The following is a 19,762-nucleotide window of genomic DNA, read 5'->3' as shown; positions in this document are numbered from 1 at the left end:
GAAACATTCCCGCCGCTTCCAGGAGAACGTTGGCTCCGGAATTTCAATCAAGGCACATTCGGGAATCCGGAAATCATGTTAGCTAACGTCGCTGACGGTACGTTACAAATTGACGAATGTTGTGCTGACAAAAGTAAACGCGAACCAGTTGGTATTCTTATTTAAACGTTCCAGAAATGATCCTGATTTGATCTCAAATTTAAGTCCCTATCCAGTTTCGATCTGAATCTAGTGTAGACGCTCTTAGCTTAGCTGCACTGTTTAGCATATTAGCTAACACTGACAGTGATAGACATCCAATAACATGGTGTCCAATCATCTATTTAAAGTGGGAGGGTGGCAGCGAATGAACGTTCGTTCATTCGCTGCCACCCTCCCACTTCAAATAGATTGGACGTCTAACACGTTCAATGGCAGCCAATAAGCACAGTGCTAGCCAAAAGTATTGGCACCCCTGCAATTCTGTCAGATAATGCTTAATTTCTCCCAGAAAATGATTGCAATTACAAAGGCTTTGGTAATAATATCTTCATTTATTTTGCTTGTAATGAAAAAACACAAGAGAATGGGAAAAAAAAAATCACTATCATTTTACACAAAACTCAAAAAGTAGGGCGGACAAAAGTATTGGCACCCTCAGCCTAATACTTACTCCAAAATGATTTCGGCTTCCTCAGTTAAGTGTAAGCAAACTCCGGCCTGGCTTTTTTATGTCTCTGGGTCAGAAGTGGGGTCTTCCTGGGTATCCCACCATAGAGTCCCTTTTCATTCAGACGCCGATGGATAGTACGGGTTGACACAGTTGTACCCTCGGACTGTGGAAAAGCTTGAACTTGTTCGGATGTTAGTCGAGGTTCTTTATCCACCATCCCCACAATATTTCGTTGAAATCTCTCGTAAATTTGTATTTTCCGTCCACATCTATGGAGGTTAGCTACAGTGCTGTAGGCTTTACACTTATTGATGACGCTGCGGACGGTAGACACAGGAACATTCGGGTCTTTGCAAATGGACTTGTAGCTTTGAGATTGCCCATGTTTGCTCACAATTTTGCTTCTCAAGTCCTCAGACAGTTCTTTGGTCTTCTCTCTTTTCTCTATGCTCAATGTGGTACACACATGCACACAGGACAGAGGTTGAGTCAACTTTAATCCACTTTAACTGGCTGCAAGTGTGATTTAGTTATTGCCACCACCTGTTATGTGCCACAGGTAAGTAACAGGTGCTGTTAATTACACAAATTAGAGAAGCATCACATGATTTTTCAAAGGGTGCTTTTGTCCGGCCCATTTTTGGAGTTCTGTGTAAAATGATAATGATCATGATTTAAATTTTTTTTTTCATTGTCTTTTTTTTTTGTTTTCATTTCAAGCTAAATAAATTAATATATTACTACCAAAGCATTTGTAATTACAATCATTTTCTGGGAGAAATTGAGCATTATCTGACAGAATAGCAGAGGTGCCAATACTTTTGGCCATCATTGTAAAATACTACAACACAATACTATTTTGTCGCATTCACCGCTATTACGACAAGTCATTTTTTTGTTGGCTAATCAAATAAAATTTTCACCTTTCAACGCCCTCATAACCTCAAAATGTCAAACAATGACTGTTCGTGCACCTTTATTTGGAAGCTCAAGCTGTCCGCGCTAAAAATGTTCCCCAATATAGCGTAAAACATCGTAAAAATCAGTTAGGTAGTTTCCGCGTCACCCTGTGAGCTAGCTAATAAACTACAAACAAATAAACGACGTATTTAATCACGTTAGCCCTGACGTTAGCGGATTCCGATAACTGAAAATGAAAACCTAGCCAAGTTTTTAAGCTAAAATTAGCGAAAATTTGATCATTTTTAGCATGATTTATCAGGAAAGGAAGAACATTAGCAATCAAACACCCCTTGATTCTTTTTTTTAGAAAATCACTTTGAATGTTCTGCTTGGACTGAAATATACCCAAAAAAATGTCATTCATACCTCTGGCACTTGGCGAGTGCACTCGATGGACTTTGAGTCAGGTGTTTTTTATTTTCATCTTCGACAGCAACAACAATTCGTACAAGATGGCAGCCGTTGGCGGGAATAGCACCTCCATCTGAACAAGATGGCGTCCGCTCCGTTTTACAGTCCAACTTGGTCAAATGAATCTGGTTAGCGGCTAACGTAGCACCTCGGCCCGGCGTCGCCGAGCCATCGATCAACAACGCGAAAACATATCGGAAAATAGAGATACGGAATACTGTATATTTCAATGGAAAGCTTCAAAATTGAAACTTTTGAACGTTTTTTTGGTCAAATCCTGGAAATATTTTTCCCCTGACGAAAATGCACGGAAGCAGTACAACGAGCTTTACTATTTGTAAGCATTCGACAGGTCGTGTTTAAGGAGGTCGGAAACGGGCATATCGGACGACAATTACTTACATGTTAACGACGGTTAGTGAAATGAAAATTAGCGAAAACAGGTTAAAAAGTAGGACAAAAATGTTAGTAACGTCGCAAAAAAAAAAATACAAAAAAATATGTAAACGTTTTTTGGGCTATCTTAATGTTTTGCGTCAACTAGCGACAAAAATATACAATCAAAACCGAAAAATGACGTACGCTAAATGACTAAAAAAATGCAATCAAGTGCTTTTTTTTCCCCCGCCTGGCTGCTAACTTTTAAAGTTCTTCCCGTTTTTTACACCTAGATATATTTTTAAAACGGGAGTGATGTTAAGGCGCTAACAAAAATTGAACAAGTGCTCTGTTGAAGTGCTTGCTTTTGGTTCGAGGCCCTCCTCCTTTGCATGCTAGCATCAAAATTCGTACAAAAAGAAAATATGAAAGAATGATTTTGCGGAGGAGGGCGTTTTTTTTGTTGTTTTTATTTTTTAACGTTTTCGCCCGTGGGTCTCGGTTTCACCGAAGAAGAAACATCAACAAGCGTAAACATGGTAACGTAGCATAACGCTAATCGAACGAAATGAACAAACTTTTGGTTGCAAAGTTTTCTCGTGCGATTACAAAAAAAGAAATATCCCAAGATATTTTCATTCCAGAACTGGTAAAAAAAAATTCAGTTCCAAATGTCCAAGTTTGTCTAAATGTTCCCTCCGTTTGTTAGAAAATAAAAAACAAAAAAGTTGTTCCTTGACTTTTCCTTCAAATTGTAGCATCAAAAGCTGGTCTTGTTCAAAAGTTTCTTCACTTGGATCATTTTTTTTTCATTTTCAAAAAGCTGAAAACTTGGTCAAAAATGGTCACAATGTTGTTTCGTTGCTTGAATGTTTGCTTCTAAGTAGCTAAAACAAAACATGCAATGTTCCTTCTTGAAAAAAAATAATGTTGAAAACCTAAAAAAATGAGATGAAAAAGATGATATTTGTCTCAATTTTTTGCTCTCCCAAAAATGTTAAAAAGTGCACACTAAAAAAAAAAAAAAACCTTACAAATATCTGTTTTTTATGCTATGCTAGCTGAGTTGACAATCTTAGCTAGCTTAGCTTATCTTACTTTTGAACATCAGGATTTTTTTTCTCTCATCGGCATTGTTTCCCGAATTTTCCCAAACTCGCAAAAACAAAAATTTGTTAATTTTCTGAGCCATTTTCGACAAACAAAAGTGCTTTCTAAAAAGAGCGGAAATTTACAAAATTCTCAGAAACAACATTGACAAATTGTCTCTCAAAAAGCTAGCAAAATGGTTTTTTTTTCAGCTAATTTTTAGAGGTTCAATTTTTAAAAACCCGAACTTTACAAATATTTTTTCAAAAAGTTGGTTCCCGACTTTTATAGCAAATTGCTACTCGATTTTTTTGGAGGGGGCATTTGCTAGGACGTGATTTAAGATCATCTTTTCAAGAAAAAAACGAAAACAAATACATTACGATGTTCCTTTCGGCTCAAAAACGTCAAAAAAACCCTCTCAAAAAAATGAACAAAACACAAAGCGACAAATAAAAGTACGCCGGAAATGCGTGGTTTTTCCTTGACGTTTTTTTTTAGCTGCACTTTCCCGAAATGCGGGAATGACGTTGAACGTCTGGGCTCGGCGCCACCTGCTGGACGGGAGGTTGGCGTCTAGTCGGTGAATCTCTGGCAGGCCTTCTTCCAACGGCAAGCGGTGCACCACATGTCGCGGTTCTCCATCCCGTACACTTTGCGGCACTTTTTGCCTTCGCCGCGCACTTTACGACTAATGCCGAAATAGCAAAGGAGAATGAGGAGCGGGGTTTCGGAGCGGGTGATGAATAAGCGGTCGAAATGCGGCTACCTGAGGGCGGCCGTGGCTCTGGGCGGCGAGGAGAGGACGGCGATGGTTTGGGAGCGCTGCTCGGCGAAGCCTTGACTCTTACTGGGTGACACCTGAGGAAAAAAAAAATAGGTAGACGTCTAATCATGTGGCGTCCAATCGTCCGTCTGCTGGGAATTGGAATTCGTTTATCTCTAGTAAACATCCAATCCATTTGAAGTGGAAGAGTGGCAGTGAATGAATGTAATGTACAGTGGTATAAAAAATTATCTGAACGTTTTGGAATTTCTCACATTTCTGCATAAAATCACCATCAAATGTGATTTTTGTCAAAATCACACAGATGAAAAAAAAACTGCCTGCTTTAACTAAAACCACCCAAACCTTTATAGGTTTTCATATTTTAATGAGGATAGTATGCAAACAATGAAAGAAGTGGGAAAAGTAAGTAAGTGAACCATCACACTTAATATTTTGTGGCCCCTCTTTTGGCGGCAACAACCTCAACCAGACGCTTCCTGTAGCTGCAGATCAGTCTTGCACATCGATCAGGACTAATCTTGGCCCATTCTTCTCGACAAAATTGCTGTAGTCCAGTACTGGGATGTCTGGAATGAATCGCTGTCTTTAGGTCATGCCACAGCATCTCAATGGGTTTCAAGTCTGGACTTTGACTTTGCCACTCTAGAACGTGTATTTTGTTCTTCTGAAACCATTCTGAAGTTGATTTACTTCTATGTTTTGGATCATTGTCTTGTTGCAGGATCCATCCTCTTTTTAGCTTCAACAGTCTGACAGACGGCCTCAGGTTTTCCTGTAAAACCTCCTGATAAACTTTTGAATCAATTCTTCCATTAATGACTGCAAGTTGTCCAGGCCCTGAGGGAGCAAAACAGCCCCAAATCATGATGCTCCCTACACCATGCTTCACGGTGGGGATGAGGTGTCGCTGCTGGTGAGCTGTTCCAGCTTTAACCAGTCATCAGTGATTGGGCACACACCTGACTTAAAATGTTTGGTAAAAACTGGTTTCAATTGCTCTTTAAGTCTCCTTAGGCAGAGGGTTGACTTATTTTCCCCCTTCTGTCATTGTTTCCATGCTATCCTCATTAAAATATGAAAACCTATAAATGTTTGGGTGGTTTTAGTTAAGGCAGACACTGTATTTTCATCTGTGTGATTTTGACAAAGATCAGATCACATTTGATGGTGATTTTATGCAGAAATGTGAAATTCCAAAAGGGTCAGATACTTTTTCATACCACTTTTTCAAACCAACGTATTTTTTTGGGCCTCTTAATTCTCCCCCTACATAGTTTTTATATTTAGAAATTTGTTTTTTCATTTGAAGAATTAATTAATCAAATCTAATAAGTCTTATTAAATCTAGTTGTTATTCTTTTATTATATTTATTATCACATAATTTTTAATTATTTTCTATTACTGTAATGAAATATATATATATAGTATATTTATTTATTCCTTTAAAAATGAGTTATTTGTATATTTTATTATCAATATTTAAAATGAAAAAGAAAAAAAACTAAATATTGACTTTTCTTTCTATATTTTAAAACTATGTTTTAACTTTAAAAAAAATTAAAAACTGTAAATAATCTTAATTATTATATGTATAAATGTGTATTTATATTTTCTTTAATAATTTAAAATACTTAATAAACAAATTAATAGCTTAATACAAATAATAAAATTTTTCAAATTTATCTTAACTTAATTTTCAATTAAATAAAAAAAGAAAAAACTGAACACTCTTTCGTCTGTTTTATTCAATGAAAATCAGTAAACATTCCGGTTTTCTGTTATTTAAAAAAATATTTTTACCTTATTTATAAAAAGCAATAAAGTGTATTTTATCTCCATTTTTAAAAATGCCTTTTTCTAATTTCTTTATTTAGAAAATTGATTAGAAATTAAATAAACGAATAAACAAAATATTTGGGTTTAAATGTACAGTTTATTTTTCTTAATAAAAACACAACTGAAAAAGGAATAAAACAGTTAATGTTTTCCTATTTTTGTAGTCTTTAATAACTGGTGATTAGTCAACGGATCAAATATTGGCTTGCGGTAGTTGCTGACCGTGTTGCCGGTGAAGGCGACGGGCGGCGATTGCCAGGAGATGCTGAAGCCCGATCCGTTGGTGGGCGTGAAGCTGTACGACGACGCCGGGTCGGCGGGGGCGCCGTTGGACGGGATGGACATCGGGGCCGTGGCCTAAGGGCGGAGGTCACCGGGTCATGCCAGGGAGCGGTTTAAGGGGGCGCGTCCTTACCTGGTAGGCGTGGTCGGCGTGGATGAGGTAGAGCGCGCTGGGCGCGGAGCGGCTGAGCGGCGTGGCGCTGCCGGCGTGAGGCTCCTTGGTGCAGGGCGGCGGCGGGGGCGAGGGCAAGGGCGGCGGCCCGTCCGGCCGGGGCGGCGCAAGCGCCGAGGGCGACGCAGGCGAAAGACCGCCCGGGACCTCGGCCGACGCGTCCGTGTTGAGTTTGATCTCCGTGTAGTAGAAGTCCTCCTCGCCGTCGCTGCAGTCCGAGTCGCAGTTGCGCCTGAACCAAAAAAACGAGAGGTGAGCCGGCGGAGGGTGCGGGACCAGGGCGTGCTCAGCCTACCCCAGGTGGATGGTGCGAATGTGCCTCTGGATGCCAGCGGCCGTGCTCAGAACTTTGCCGCAGTTCTTCCACAGGCACTTGAACATCACCTTCATGGAGTTCTGCACACAAACAGTGTTAGCCCTTTATAATGGCTACCATTGACACTGCTAGATATTACTACTATATTATATATATATATATATATATATATATATATATATATATATATATATATATATATATATATATATATATATTATTTTTTTGTCATTAAAAACAAAATAGGGAATTTTAACTTACTTACTTGGGCTCATAACCAGAGTTTTTTATTCATTCATAAATGTATTCATTAATTAAAATAAAAAAAAAAAAAAAAAAAAAAAAAAAAAAAAAAAAAAAAAGATTTAATAATGAAAATAAAGTAATGAAAAAATAAATATATATATATATATATATATATATAGTATATGTTAGGGCTGTCAAACGATTACATTTTTTTAATCGAGTTAATACAGCTTCAAAATTAATTCATCGTAATTAATCGCAATTCAAACCATCTATAAAATATGCCATATTTTTCTGTAAATTATTGTTGGAATGGAAAGATAAGACACAAGACGGATATATACATTCAACATACTGTACATAAGTACTGTATTTGTTTATTATAACAATAAATCAACAAGATGGCATTAACATTATTAACATTCTGTTTAAGCGATCATGGATAGAAAGACTTGTAGTTCTTAAAAGATAAATGTAAGTACAAGTTATAGAAATTTAAATTAAAACCCCTCTTAATGTTTTCATTTTAATAAAATTTGTAAAATTTTGTCATAAGACCAAATGAACCACCGTGAAGCTTTGAACCAATTAGCTTCATTGCTTCAAGAAGCTTCATTTCCCCATCACTGCTTCCTTGGAGGAAGACAGTCAACCTCTGCTGCCAATACTGTTGTTGCACAACATGCCTCCTAGCATGCATTACAGCACTAGGGATGTAAATAATAATCAACATTCATGTTCTGTGCTAATTATTTCTTCAGTTGCTGTTCCAGTTGTTTCATTAATTGCCAGTTATGGTATTTGGTAACACTTTATTTGACAATGGTGCCATAAGACTGTCATTAGACCATTGTAATTATGACATGACACTCTCATGACCATAAATGAATGCTTATAACAGATGTCATTTAGTGCTATCCGTCAAATTGTCTCACTTTTGAAAGGATGTAAAAGATCCAACCAGGACATAAATGCAGTTAGTGACATAATTTGCCGGATGACATTTCATGACATCTGTCATAAGCGTTCTAGGGCTGTCAAACGATTAAAATTTTTAATCGAGTTAATCACAGCTTAAAAATTAATTAATCGTAATTAATCGCCAAATTCAAACAATCGATAAAATATGCCATATTTTTCCGTAAATTATTGTTGGAATGGAAAGATAAGACACAAGACGGATATATACATTCAACATACTGTACATAAGTACTGTATTTGTTTATTATAACAATAAATCAACAAGATGGCATTAACATTATTAACATTCTGTTAAAGCGATCCATGGATAGAAAGACTTGTAGTTCTTAAAAGATAAATGTTAGTACAAGTTAAAGAAATTTTGTAATAAAACCCCTCTTAATGTTTTCGTTTTAATAAAATTTGTAAAATTTTCAATCAAGAAATAAACTACTAGCTCGCTATTGTTGATGTCAATAATTACACAATGCTCATGTGGTGTTGAAACCCATAAAATCAGTCGCACCCAAGTGCCAGCAGAGGGCGACAAAACAACAAAAAACACAAGTAACAAGTGGACATTACACTGTGCTGTCATTTTAATCTGTTTGAGTGGGGCATGTGCGTTAAATGCGTCAAATATTTTAACGTGATTAATTTAAAAAATTAATTACCGCCCGTTAACGCGATAATTTTGACAGCCCTAATATATATATACACACATACTTTTGGAGTCTACATACTGTATCACCTGTAGGCCACACTTTTATATTTATATTGTGGCCCACATAACCCAAAAATATGATGGTCTTCATAGATTATGTATTTTTAATGACCACAAATAGTCATTTGCCACGTTAGCGCTCTTTCAGTAGATTAGCTTAGCATGGTCGTTAGCACCTACCTTGCGCTTGCGCGGTATGGGCTCGTCGAAGAGCAAGCTGCTGCCGTCCGTTTCCTCCAGGCAGGGGTCCTCGGCGTTGAGGGCCCCGCCGCCAGGGACCCGGAAGGGCTTGAAGCTGTCGGCCGACAGGGGCGGAGACGGCGTGGACGGGTTGGACTGGTCGCTGGGCGCCGACCAGCTCCAGTAGCCGCCCGACGAGCTGTTACTGGACGGCGTGAAGGGACCCGCGCAGCCGTTCTCTTTCCACGAGCCGCTCAGGGCCTCTGAGAGGGGGTGAAGCGTTCACCCATTAAGTCATTGGCTACCATTGACGGCATTGGACGTCCAATCCATTGGATTGGAATGACTCAAATTGAAAATTACTCGATTAGCAAATTCATCATTTAGCACCATTGTTTCACTTTCAATTTTCAAAATGACAATGAAGTAATAATGTGACATATTATTAATTTTCCTGTGACAAATTTGAACCAGTGTCACATTTTAACAATGAAAATTTCACATTTTAACATTAGACTTGACGTGAAAATTTTAGATTTCAACATGACTGACATCACAGTTTAACAAGACAATTTTTTTCCATTTCATGTGACAAATTGAATGTCTTAGCATTATAAAATTTTAATGTGATAAATTTCACATTTCAATGCAACAAATTTCAAATTTTGACTAAAGTTTCACATGAAAACTTTCTTGATATAACGAGACAAAAATTTCAAATTTTGACATCATAAATTTGACATTTTGATGTCATGAATGTTTTTTTTTCCCCCCAAATGCACGAAAATCGACTAAATTTAAAAGACAACAGTGTTAATTTTGTCATATTAAACTTAAAAGTTTCTTAGCAGGCTTACCGCTAACTTTGACGGGCGGACTCCTGACGAGCGGGCTGGTGGACAGGCTGGTCAGCACCATGGCCGCCGTCACCTTGTCCATGTCCACTTCCTCCTCTGACCGCCTGCAGAAACAACATTGCAAAAAATAATATTAAACACCATGCGAGAACAATAGCATATTAGCTCCAACACCTTTAAATAATCTCATGTTGCTAGGCTCATCCGTCTTAAGTAGGGCTGTCAAACGATTAACATTTTTAATCAAGTTAATTACAGTTTAAAAATTAATTAATCGTAATTAATCGCAATTCAAACAATCTATAAAATATGCCATATTTTTCTGTAAATTATTGTTGGAATAGAAAGATAAGACACAAGATGGATATATACATTCAACATACGGTACATAAGTACTGTATTTGTGAATTATAACAATAAATCAACAAGATGGCATTAACATTATTAACATTCTGTTAAAGCGATCCATGGATAGAAAGACTTGTAGTTCTTAAAAGATAAATGTTAGTACAAGTTATAGAAATTTTATATTAAAACCCCTCTTAATGTTTTCGTTGTAATAAAATTTTCAATAAAAAAATAAACAAGTAGCTAAAGATACTGATTGATCGGGTCCAATCACGTCATTTTCAAAGTATCGGAATCGGCAAAAAAGTATCGGACATGCCTTTTTTTAATATATATATATATTTTTTAATTAAATCGTTTTCTAATTGTATTTAACGTTACAGACAAAATGTCTTACATTCATCCAGAGTCTTTAGTTTTGGCTTAAAGGAGGGCTATCAAATTTATCGCGTAAACGGCGGTAATTAATTTTTTAAAAATTAATCGCGTTAAAATATTTAATGCAATTAACGCATGCGCTGCACGACCCACTCACGCATTGTCGCGTTCAATCTATAATGGCGCCGTTTTACCTGTATATAGAGCTAACAGGCAGCGTAAAAGGAGTAGAGACAATTTTGGCAGTCTTTGGAGCCTCTTTTTAATTGGCTAAAGCATTAAAATCCCTCTCTCAACAATTAAAAATAACGTGGGAAGCAATGTGGGGAAAAACGGTAGTGGTTGATCTTTTCCTTAACACCCTATGTTACTTCCCAACGCAGAGAAGATATATCAATTGGTGCCACTACGCACAGTCATGGTTGCACTTCCCATCATGCATTTGGCCAGAACAGTTAAATGGCTGCAGTAACATTTACTGAAAGCTCAACAAATACATAAGATGGCAATATTTAGTCACAATATACAAAGTCACATTTATCCTTTAAGAATTACAAGTCTTTCTATCCGTGGATCCCTCTCGTAGAAAGAATGTTAATAATGTAAATGCCATCTTGAGGATTTATTGTCATAATAAACAAAACAGTACTTATGTACTGTATTTTGAACATATATATCCGTCCGAGTTTTATTCATTTTTTTCTTAATGCATTGCCAAAATGTATATGATCGGGAAAAATTATCAGGAATGATTTGAATTGAATCGGGAGCAAAAAAAAAGCAATCGGATCGTGAAATATCGTGTTTGGCAGATACTCAAACAAAAACGATCAGGATCGGATTGGGAGCAAAAAAACAGGATCGGAACAACCCTACTAGTAGCCCGTCATTGTTGATGTCAATAATTACATAATGCTCATGGGTGCTTAAACCCATAAAATCAGTCGCACCCAAGCGCCAGCAGAGGGCGGCAAAACTCCAAAAAACAAGTAACAAGTTGGCATTGCACTGTGCTGTCATTTTAATCTGTTTGAGCCGGACATGTGCGTTAATTGCGTCAAATATTTTAACGTGATTAATTTTAAAAATTAATTCCCGCCCGTTAACGCGATAATTTTGGCAGCCCGAGTCTTAAGCATTCATATAATGCTCATAACAGTGTCTTGTCATAATTATCATGGTCTTGACGGTCTTATGAACCCAAAGTCAAATAAAGTGTTCCCGAATTTTTTTGTAAAAACATTTTATTGTAATACAATAAGAAGTTTATACATGCATATTAACTCTATAATTGGGATTCATTTTCTTAAGCTGTGTAATATATCAATTAACTCAATGGCTGCCATTGACGTTAATAGACGTCCAATTCATTCGAAGCGGGAGGGTGGCAGCGAATGAACGAACGTTCATTCGCTGCCACCCTCCCGCCTCAAATGAATTGGACGTCTACTCGTGATAAACTCATTGAAATTCACAGCTCTGTATTAAATATCAATTTGGCGGTACGTCAATGACAGCTTCCCTCATTGTGCCCCTGATTTCCAAATGCATCAAACGCAGATGTTTGCGAGTCATAAAGTGAGTCACTCAGCGGCAGCCATCTGGGGGTTCCAACGGTGTAAATTACCTCCACATCCAACCTTATCATGTCTTTTTAACCGCCGTCCTTGACACTTGCGCTCCAGTTGTGTCGCCGGGGGGCAAAAAAACGCAATTCAACGTACTACAAACAAGCAAAAGGGGTCGAAAACGTCAGAGAGGAAAACAAAGATATTGTGACTTCTTGTCGTCTTGTGATCGGAATGTGTTTTTGCTTGAAACTCGAGACATGATCGTAGTGGCACGCTTTTTTTTTTTTAAATGCCTTTGTTCATACCGTGAAGTGTGTGAGTGATAATAAGTCAAAGGCCAGGGAGGAGGACGAGTGGAAAAGAGGAGACAAAAGGGGAGACACGAGGAAGATTAAGGGAGAAAAAAAAAGGGGAGGAAACAAAAAAGAGGAGGGACTGAGGAGGTGAACAAAGAAGGGTTAAAGGTAGTAAAAGATGAGACAAAAAGGGAGGAGAAAGGAAAAAAAAGGGAGTAAAGGGAAAACACAAAAAAGGGAAGGGTAATGACTTTTTTTCTTACCATCATATCACCTACCATGTAAATTTAAATAAAAACAAACTCATTAATACTCAAGTTATCATGATACTCCTTTTCAGACCTATGTGGCCTTTGACCTCATTAATCACCTCTTCGATATTATGAAAATAACCCTTTATTCATTATTGAGTTTAGGGCTGCAGCTTTCGATTATTTTAGTAGTCGATTAATCGAGGAAGTAGTTAGTTCGAATAATCGAGTAATCGGATAAGGAACATCAAAAATTAAAATATCTGAGCTGAGCCTCAAACAGTATAAAAAAATGAATAAATAATGATCTATGTACAACAAAACAACAATTGGCTAAAGTCTGCCAGATTAAATGCTATAATATGCTAGTTTTTTTGTTTTTTTTTTTTTTGCAATGCTCTCAACAAATGGTCCAGACACATATTCCCACGAAAAAACCCAAACAAACGGCCAAATATACCTATAAACTAATTTACGAATGCATTAAAAAAAACATTAGCTCAAACAAAAACTCAGCTTATGTTGGTCTTAACAGGGAGCAGCTGGATTCAGCCACATGAAATGAAGCAGACTTGAGGGCAGTGTATCCACCCAAATCAATAAAACTAAAGGGCAGTTTACATGGCGACTCTGCGACACAAAGACGCAATGACTGAGTTGCGGACTCGCCTCGCGTGCATATGGTGTCGGCGAAGACGAAAAATTCTGAATCCTTCCTCCAAAGTGGAAGAATCCGATTGCGGGGGGTTGAGGGGGGCTTCCTCGGCATGCATATCAAAGGCTCCTGCGGCGCGAGACCGCGTCGTTAACGTCAGCACTCGTACACGTCACATTGGGCGTGCGCAGCGGTGCTACTAAACATTAAAAACAGCAAATATGGCGGAATGTTGCCTTGAAATGTACTGTTTTAATAATATTTTTAAATTAAATATGTTGAACGTTTCAATTTTTGTGCCTTTTTGAGCAAAACCAAAACGACATTGCTTAAAGTGGGCGGGCATATTTTTTTTTCGGGCTGAGGGAGCTTGGTGGGGTCAAAGTGCATCATTCTCTGTCGCCCAGTAAATCTGCACTGCCCCCTAGGGTCTGGCATGAATACTATATCGTTTTCATGCGAAATCGCGACATTGTTCAAATGGAGACACAAATGCAAATGGAAATTTCATATTTTTCGTATTCTCGGAGAGTCACCATGTAAACAGCCCCTAAATGCAAACACTTTCAAAACAAACCATTACAATGCCACTTTAAACGAATACTCGAAGCAGAAAATTTTAATTTGAATCTTTTTCTTCCTAATCGAATACTTGAGCTAATCGATTAATCGTTGCAGCACTAATTGAGTTATCTTGAACACATACCGTAATTTTCCTTCATTTTGAATCCTGCGGCTTATAGTCCAGTGCGGCTTATTTGTTGATTAATTTGGGTTAATAGCTAACACTTTATTTGACAGCGGCGGCATTAGACTGTCATAAGACCGTCATAATTATGACATGACACTATCATGGGTATTACTGAATGATTATGACAGATGTCATGAAGTGTCATCTGGCAAATTATGTCACAAACTCCATTTATGTCCGGCTCAAGTGAGACAATTTGACGGATAACACTAAATGACATCTGTTATAAGCATTCATTTTTGCTCATGACAGTGTCATGTCATAATTACGATGGTCTAATGACAGTCTTACGGCGCCACTGTCACATAAAGCAATTAATGAAACAACTCGAACAGTAACTGAAGAAATAATTAGCACAGAACATTAGGGTTGGGCATCGTTTGAAATTGAGCGATTCCTGTTCCGATTCAGACTTCACGTTTCGATCCCGGTTCCAAACGATTCTCGATTCAGATTCTTTCAAGAGGCAGGGTCAAAAAAAAATGCAGGGTAAAAAAAATTGCATAGTTAACTTCTCTACGATTTTTTAAATTAAATGAACTTCTTACAGGGCTAATTTTAACTTGTATATAAATATCAGTCTTTGAACTCGAGCAATTTTTCCCCCCTATGCGGTCAGGGCATCAAAACAAGGAATCGAAATTTTAAAATTCGAACGATTCCGGGAGCGTCAGAGTGTTAGAACTGGTTCCCATCGATGCTTGATTGGCAGCTGAGGTTGACTGTCTTTCCCCAAGGAAGCAGTGATGGGCAAATGAAGCTTCTTGAAGATATGAAGCTGATTGGTTAAAAGCTTCATGGTGGTTTATTTGGTCTTATGACAGTCGTATGAGGCTGCTGTCAAATAAAGTGTTACCAGTCAATATATTTTGGTGTAAATATTACATAATACAGTGAGGACAGCTGCAGCATATAGTCCAGTGCAGCTTATGTATGAACAAATGCCGTTTTTGTGTCAAATTTGGTTGGTGCCGCCTTACAGTCAGAAAATTACGGTACATATTTCCGATTTCTGTGACATTTGACCTCATGATCCCCAAATTTTTATTAGCGATGTCCCAGTCCGATCACATGATCGGTAATCGGACCAATCGCGCCATTTTCCAGAGGATCGGAACCAGGTGAAAAGGATCAGGTTTTTCTATTTAAATTTTTTAAAAATGTATGTTTTTCTGCTACAAGCTCGTAAAACAGCAGATGGCAGCACTGTCGCATGGTAACAAAACGAGTTTTCCTGAGTCGACTTAAAGTTAGTGAGTTGAAGTTTGCATCAGTGGCTGCCATCTTGGATCCGCGATGTTTCATGTCTCTGCCGAAATAATCAATTTCGACAAAATGGCATCACAACGACAAGGCAGGGGTAGAAGAGGTGTAGAACACTACTAGTACAAAAGCCTCCGGTCCCTAGCGGGCGAATAGAAGTAGTGAATTATGCAGAGTCTGAAGATGAGTCCCCAGAAAGATGGGACATGGATTCGGAGGAAGAGGATTTGATCAATAATGGCATTGATCCCCTCCAAAAGGTAACAAAATGAAAAAATATAGTCATTTATCATGAACAGAACCCTCCCAGTTTCATTTCATTGAAATGAATAGAAAATATAATTTTTCAGGTTTCATGACAATAATGTCTATTGTTTATCAGTAATCAAGCAATATGTGTGATTTTCCATATTTGGCATTTGAAATTTTTCAACTTTGGCTGGTTAATAGACTTTCAAAAATGTAAACATTTTTGAAAAAAAGTTCATGACGTAAAAACAAACAACAAATAAAAACAAAACTTCTTTTTCGCTGTCGGATCGAGACTCGGTTTCGTCAGATTCTCAAAATAAGGTGACTCGGGAGCAAAAATGTGCGATCAGGACATCCCTACGTTGGATCATAATTGCTTTATCTGTTCTTGAGTTATTTTGAACACAAACAGACAAACGTACGGAACTGAAGCCGTAAACGCCAATTTACTTATGTTTATTTAAGAAAAAAAAGCCATTCCTCCTGCTCCAAATAGATTGCACGTCTATCACCATCAATGGCAACCCATGAGTTAAACTACAATGCTAACACGCTAAGTGGCTAAAGTAAATTATCTCGTCTTCCGCTCGTAAACAATCGACTCGGGGACCTCTGGGGTCTCGCCCAGATATTTTATTGCCAGTTATCTCACGCGATTGGTCGCGCACACACACATATGAAAGTCATTCATCAGAATTGACCCGTCGTTAATGACGCCGAGTGCCGCCACTCGTACATCACGACCTGATCGCGGCTCGTTATGAGCGGTCACAGTTGCCATGGCGACGGGCGGTCCCCCCCAAGGTGACCAGGAAGTGGAGTAGGAGGTGTGCCAGGGCCTTTGATTGATGGGTCAAGCTTGATGACATCATAATCAACACTGATCTTGAGGTATCTTTTAAGTCATTGTCTGCCATTGACGGCGATAGACGTCAATGGCAGACAATGACTTAAAATCATTAACCGTAGTTCATTGTAGTTCAAATCAATTTGACCTCTATTGCTGTTAATGCGCTCACCATCATCTCCGAAGAGGAGACGTGGTGTAAAAAATAGGGCTGTCAAAATTATCGCGTTAACAGGCGGTAATTAATTTTTTAAATTAATCACATTAAAATATTTGACGGAATTAACGCACATGCCCCGCTCAAACAGATTAAAATGACAGCACAGTGCAATGCCAACTTGTTACTTTTTTGGAGTTTTGTCGCCCTCTGCTGGTGCTTGGGTGCGACTGATTTTATGGGCTTAAGCACCCATGAGCATTGTGTAATTATTGACATCAACCATGGCGGGCTACTAGTTTATTTTTTGATTGAAAATTTTACTAATTTTATTAAAACGAAAACATTGAGAGGGGTTTTAATATTAAATTTCAATAACTTGTACTAACATTTATCTTTTAAGAACTACAAGTCTTTCTATCCATGGATCGCTTGAACAGAATGTTAATAATGTTAATGCCATCTTGTTGATTTATTGTTATAATAAACAACTACAGTACTTATGTTCTGTATGTTGAATGTATATATCCATCTTGTGTCTTATATTTCCATTCCAACAATAATTTACAGAAAAATACGTCATATTTTATAGATGGTTTGAATTACGATTAATTAATTTTTAAGCTGTAATTAACTCGATTAAAAATTTTAACCGTTTGACAGCCCTAGTAAAAAATAAAGATGGCTGGCTATGTGCCTCGGGGCGGCCATGTTGGTAGGGGCAACATTCCCATCAAAAGCAATAGATGGACATTTAAAACTAAGCCATTAAGTCAAAACAAGCAACAGCACGCAATTTTGATCTTTTTTTTTTTTTTTTTTTTTTTTTTTAAATCACTGCCTCCCATTGACGTGGATAGACGTCCAATCCTTTTGGACTGGGAGGGTTGGCGGCGAATAAACGAAAGCATGCCACAGAAAGTAGATTAGCGACCTCCGTATGTGAGAAAATTGGAACATTCCTGAAGTTTCCCCTCCAACTCAACTTAGCGAGTTGAGTGTGCAGCAACTGAAAGCCAGGTGTCTTTGCTTTCCAAGCCGGCCTCTCGGTGATCAATCATCGGTAATGAAGGCCGCGCTGAACGGCGTGCCGGATTACAGGAATTCCCCTCCGCCCGCCAAATGTCGGGCCGGACTTTCAGCCATTTTGTCTCTCCGCTGCGGCGTATTTTGACGACGCCAAACGAAGCTACGGGATCAACCTTGACATTTTCTACATTGATATGTAAAAGTTGTGTCTATCGGACTTCCTGTGAGCGCGGTTGTGAAATGACAAACATGGGAGTGCGCGCCAGGTTTTGGGCAGGTGCCGTTTGTAGCTGCGGGTTAAAGTTTGCATCACGGGAGGTCTAAATTTGGGTTAACCTTAAGTCTCCATCATAAGGTGGTCATTTTGTGGCCAAATAGCAGACTTCTTGTATCTTTTCAAACGTGACTTTTTGAGACTTATAGGCAAAAACAACCCTAGAAGAGTCACTTTGAGACTAAATAGCAGGCTTCCTGTGTCTTTTCACAGAGGCTTCTTGAGACTTTTTTGTAGGTCTCCTCATAATGAACAAACCTACCAAATTTCATGTTGCTACGTAAAACTATATAGCAGGGCTGAATTTTCAAAAGAAAATTTGGACCCCTGAAAAATTGCAAATATGACCTTAAAACAGTTATTTTGAGGTCATATGGTGGACTTCCTGTGTCTCTTTGTACATGGTGTCTGAGACTTTTTGGTGGGTCTAAACATGACAGACTAGCCTACAAAATTTCACAAAGCTTAGTCAAACTGGTTTTGGGGGCTGAATTTTTTTTTTTTTTAATGGTAAAAACGACCCTAGAAGAGTCACTTTGAGGCTGAATAGCAGGCTTCTTGTGTCCTTTCACACATGGCTTCTTGAGACTTTTTTGTAGGGAAACTCATAATGAACTCGCCCACCAAATTTCATGTTGCCACGCGAAACTATATAGAGGGGCTGAATTTTCAAAAATTTGACCCCTGAAAAACCGCGAAAAGGACCTTAAAAGTTATTTTGAGGTCATATGGTGGACTTTAAGTGTCTTTTTTTACACGGCGTCTTGAGACTTTTTGGTCGGTCTATACATGATCCACTAGTCTCCCGAATTTCACACAGCTCAGTCAAACTGGCTTTCGGGGCTTAATTTTCAAATAAAATTTTGACCCCTGGAAAATGGCAAAAACAACCCTAGAAAGGTCACTTTGAGGCTGAATAGCATGCTTCCTGTGTCTTTTCACACATGGCTTCTTGAGACTTTTTTGTAGGTCTCCCCATAATGAGCACGCCCACCAAATTTCATGTTGCTATGCGAAACTATATAGAGGGGCTGAATTTTCAAATGAAAATTTGGACCCCTGCATAACTGCGAAAATGACCTCAAAACAGTTATTTTGAGGTCATATGCTGGACTTTTAGTGTCTTTTTGTACATGGTGTCTTGAAACTTATTTGTAGGTCTCCTCATAATGAACACGCCCACCAAATTTCATCTTGCTACGTGAAACTATATAGAGGGGCTGAATTTTCACAAGAAAACTTTAATCCCTGAAAAACTGCAAAAATGACTTAGACACAGTTATTTTGAGGTCATATGGTGGACTTTCAGTGCCTTTTTGTACATGGCGTCTTGAGACTTTTTGGTGGGTTTACACATGATCGACAAGTCTACCGAATTTCACACAGCTCAGTCAAACTGGCTTTGGGGGCTGAATTTTCAAATAAAATTTTAACCCCTGGAAAACGGCAAAAACAACCCTAGAAAGGTCACTTTGAGACTGAATAGCATGCTTCCTGTGTCTTTTCACACATGGCTTCTTAAGACTTTTTTGTAGGTCTCCCCATAATGAGCAGGCCCACCAAATTTCATGTTGCTATGCGAAACTATATAGAGGGGCTGAATTTTCACAAGAAAAATGTAACTCCTGAAAAACTGCAAAAATGACAAACACAGTTATTTTGAGGTCGTATGGTGGACTTTGTGTGTGTTTTTGTACATGGCTTCAAGAGACTTTTTGGTGTTTCTACCCATGTTGGATCAGCCTACCAAAATTCACGAAGCTTAATCAAACAGGCTTAGGGGGCTGAATTTTCAAATAAAACCTAGACCCATTGAAAATGACAAAAACGACA

At 38.2% G+C, this 19,762-nt stretch overlaps 1 protein-coding gene across 1 annotated transcript in view; it reads right to left on the bottom strand.

Annotated features, from left to right (window-relative positions):
* Window positions 1-516: 516 nt before the first annotated feature.
* znf704 (zinc finger protein 704) overlaps window positions 517-19,762 on the bottom strand; it is a 58,911-nt gene continuing 39,665 nt past the window's right edge. Inside the window, exons 3-9 of the mRNA XM_057828145.1 lie at window positions 9,858-9,961; window positions 9,001-9,263; window positions 6,870-6,970; window positions 6,536-6,806; window positions 6,343-6,477; window positions 4,263-4,354; window positions 517-4,184 (exon numbers count right to left, since the gene is read on the bottom strand). Of these exons, the coding sequence (XP_057684128.1) occupies window positions 4,070-4,184; window positions 4,263-4,354; window positions 6,343-6,477; window positions 6,536-6,806; window positions 6,870-6,970; window positions 9,001-9,263; window positions 9,858-9,961 (1,081 nt within the window). The 3' untranslated portion in view covers window positions 517-4,069. The remainder of the gene's footprint in view (window positions 4,185-4,262; window positions 4,355-6,342; window positions 6,478-6,535; window positions 6,807-6,869; window positions 6,971-9,000; window positions 9,264-9,857; window positions 9,962-19,762) is intronic.

The sequence above is a fragment of the Corythoichthys intestinalis genome, chromosome 22 (genome assembly GCF_030265065.1).
Source record: "Corythoichthys intestinalis isolate RoL2023-P3 chromosome 22, ASM3026506v1, whole genome shotgun sequence".
NCBI classification, from domain to species: domain Eukaryota; kingdom Metazoa; phylum Chordata; class Actinopteri; order Syngnathiformes; family Syngnathidae; genus Corythoichthys; species Corythoichthys intestinalis.
Note: the sequence above shows the minus strand (reverse complement) of the source record. Positions and strands in the feature narration are given on the sequence as shown.